The following is a 1,109-nucleotide window of genomic DNA, read 5'->3' as shown; positions in this document are numbered from 1 at the left end:
AGCTCTGAATCGACGGAAAACACAGATGGAAAAGAAGATGATTCTTCCGAAGCAAAGGCTTTCAATAATGTAGATATAGTATTAGATTTTTATGATATTTAGCTTTCTTTTTCTTAATTACTATCTTAAAAAAAATACTTTTAGAATCGCTTTGTTTGACTGACTGATTAATCTAGTGTTGTAAACTCGCGTTACATTTAGAATCAATATTAAGCTGATTAAGTAATTTCAGGCCAAAACATTATTCTCATCGGATATCGTGTAGCGCCATTTTACCCGAGAAAGGGTTAAATGTGCAAAAAATATCTAATAGAAATTAAAAGAATCACCATTAGAAATAACTATTAATTCTCCAAGATTATTTCTCTTCTTAGAAACTAAATTTAATCTAATTAGGGAGTGTAGCTCTGTAAAAGAAACGAATTCAATAAAATTGATCTAAATACTCTGTGTTTTTTAGCTAAATGCTTTATATACATACATACCTACAGACATCCATACATGTATATACATAGGCTACATACATACATACATATATACATATATATATATGTGTATATATGTCTGTATGTATAATGTACCTTTCTATGTACTATAAAAGCAGGGAAGAAGAAAATGTCTATATACACGAAACAAAGGGAGAAGAAAGTGCATTACAGACAGGGAAGCATCCCTACCCCTTCACGAAAAGGGATGGAGATACAACCCAAAAGGCAATGCTCTTCTGTCTTGTCGTTTTTCTTTTTAATTTATATGGAGATTTCCTTCTTTATACACACACACACATATATATATATATATATATATATATATATATGTATATATACATATATATATATGTATATATATGTATATATATATATATATATATATATATATATATATATATATATATATATATATATATATATATATATATATATATATATATATGTGTGTGTGTGTGTGTGTGTGTGTGTGTGTGTGTGTGTGTGTGTGAATGTTTGTATATTTGTTTGTCTACTTTAGAAATCCAAACCACTTGACAGACCCAGACAAAATTTTGCACGTGGCCTCCATGTTTATCCCAGAAAGGTTTATAACTCAAAATCAAACCCCTAGCCCACGAT

The 1,109-nt window shown here is 28.8% G+C and overlaps 1 protein-coding gene across 1 annotated transcript in view; it reads left to right on the top strand.

The window, feature by feature from the left end:
* LOC136829548 (uncharacterized) overlaps window positions 1–445 on the top strand; it is an 8,942-nt gene extending 8,497 nt beyond the window's left edge. Inside the window, exon 3 of the mRNA XM_067088386.1 lies at window positions 1–445. This exon is cut by the window's left edge and continues 1,567 nt beyond it. Coding sequence (XP_066944487.1) covers window positions 1–102 — 102 coding nt within the window. The 3' untranslated portion in view covers window positions 103–445.
* Window positions 446–1,109: the final 664 nt, after the last annotated feature.

This window comes from Macrobrachium rosenbergii, chromosome 44, assembly GCF_040412425.1.
Source record: "Macrobrachium rosenbergii isolate ZJJX-2024 chromosome 44, ASM4041242v1, whole genome shotgun sequence".
In the NCBI taxonomy this organism is placed as follows: domain Eukaryota; kingdom Metazoa; phylum Arthropoda; class Malacostraca; order Decapoda; family Palaemonidae; genus Macrobrachium; species Macrobrachium rosenbergii.
Note: the sequence above shows the minus strand (reverse complement) of the source record. Positions and strands in the feature narration are given on the sequence as shown.